Genomic DNA, 1956 nt, shown 5'->3' on the forward strand with positions numbered 1-1956 from the left:
TTTTTCCCCCTTACAAGGGAGGTAGCCAAAAAGAAAAGGCATAAAATCATTACCACCCAATCCATCCCTGAATACACTCCACACCCCTCCACCCTCCCTCTTATCTTAGCACCTCCTGGATGACGGGTCATCCCTGCACCTTGTCCACTGCCCTGGGTCAGAAGCAGTGTCGCAAGGCACAGCACATCCACAGCAAGGCCGCTTCATTAAATCGGCGACCCCCCCCCTCTCCGTCCCCCCATTGCATAAAAGGAGAAGACGGGGAGAAATTCCTTCGGGCTGCGTCAAATTTGGCTCACACATACTACCTCACCCCCCATCCCCCCGCCCATTCCACCTCATGCATCACAACATCATCCATATACAACCATTCTCCATTCACCCCTGTCTTCTGTTCTCTCCCGTCCTTCCTCAACAGACATTCCCCTCTTCCCCAAAGTCCCCTTCACCCCATCCATCCACCTCATCCTAGGACGTCCCCTCCTGTTCACTCCCTCGACATCTGCCTTCCATACCTCTTTTACTAGTCTTTCTTCGCTCATTCTTTCCATGTGTCCAAACCATTCTAATACTCTTTTATCAACCCTATCTCCCAACTCCCTTTCCACCCCCGTTCTCCTCCTCACCTCCTCATTTCTCATTCTATCTAGCCTAGTAACCCCCACCATACTTCTCAGACACCTCATCTCAAACACGTTCAAACTCCTTCTCTCTTCCTCTCTTATGTTCCATGTTTCTGTCCCATACAGTGCTGTTGGCACAATCACTCCTTCATACAGTCTCCTCTTAGCATCCATTCCCAAATGTCCATTCCTCATTACACTCTTAAATCCACCAAGGCATTTACTCGCTTCTCTCAATCTACATTCTACCTCCACCTTCACTCCACCTTGTCCTGCCACATTTGCACCCAAGTATCTAAAACTATCCACTTCCTCCAGTCGCTCTCCCTTAATGCTTACTTCCAGTCTACTGCCACTTTCACCCCTTGTTCATCTCATCACCTTACTTTTACCCACATGTATCTTTAGCTTTCTTCTATCACATACTCTCCCAAACTCTGCCACCAACTTCCTTAATCCCTCCTCCGATCCTGCCATAAGCGCAGTGTCGTCCGCAAAAAATAGCTGGCTCACCTCCCACTTTTCTCCACACACACACACACACACACACACACACACACACACACACACACACACACACACACACACACACACACACACACACACACACACACACACACACACACACACACACACACACACACACACACACACACACACACACACACACACACACACACACACACAGACACACATATATATATATATATATATATATATATATATATTTATATATACATATATATATATATATATATATACATACATGTATAAATATATATATATATATATATATATATATATATATATATATATATATATTCTGTCCGAGAGTTGACTCCTAGACGTGGTGGATAGGCTTGAGAATCGTAATGACAGCAAAAGCTATATCAATAGAGAAGAAATCTCTGCAGGGTCATCCATATCAAACAGGTTTTGTAAGAAAGATCAGACAAAGAGCAGCTCCCACACACAGTCGTAAGGCCCACTGCTAACTGGCACGACCCTGATATATGGGGTACCGTCATAATGACGGCGTGGTCAACCTGGCACCCTATAGACATACGGATTCACCGAATTTAATGAATAAGGTGACACCAGAGAAATATCTCTCTAGAAACCAGTTGGCAGGGAGGTGAGATTATTGCCAGAACCCCTTGATAGCGGAAATGAATAACACAACCAAAACAAAGCCGGGCGTTCCTCTTGGATTATCGTCTCCTAAAGGTCCAACCTTATTGCCTCTTGTGCTTACGGGCAGTGTGCCACTAAATATAAGTAAGCACTGTCGAAGCAGATCCAAGTTTTGGACATTAAACAACATAAAGAAAAT

At 45.0% G+C, this 1956-nt stretch overlaps 1 protein-coding gene across 1 annotated transcript in view; it reads right to left on the minus strand.

The window, feature by feature from the left end:
- The window catches only part of LOC143030097 (uncharacterized), a 7185-nt gene extending 5498 nt beyond the window's left edge, over positions 1 to 1687 (minus strand). Inside the window, exon 1 of the mRNA XM_076193299.1 lies at positions 1646 to 1687. Coding sequence (XP_076049414.1) covers positions 1646 to 1687 — 42 coding nt within the window. The remainder of the gene's footprint in view (positions 1 to 1645) is intronic.
- Positions 1688 to 1956: the final 269 nt, after the last annotated feature.

This window comes from Oratosquilla oratoria, chromosome 11, assembly GCF_046742065.1.
Source record: "Oratosquilla oratoria isolate Oo_2021 chromosome 11, ASM4674206v1, whole genome shotgun sequence".
NCBI lineage: Eukaryota > Metazoa > Arthropoda > Malacostraca > Stomatopoda > Squillidae > Oratosquilla > Oratosquilla oratoria.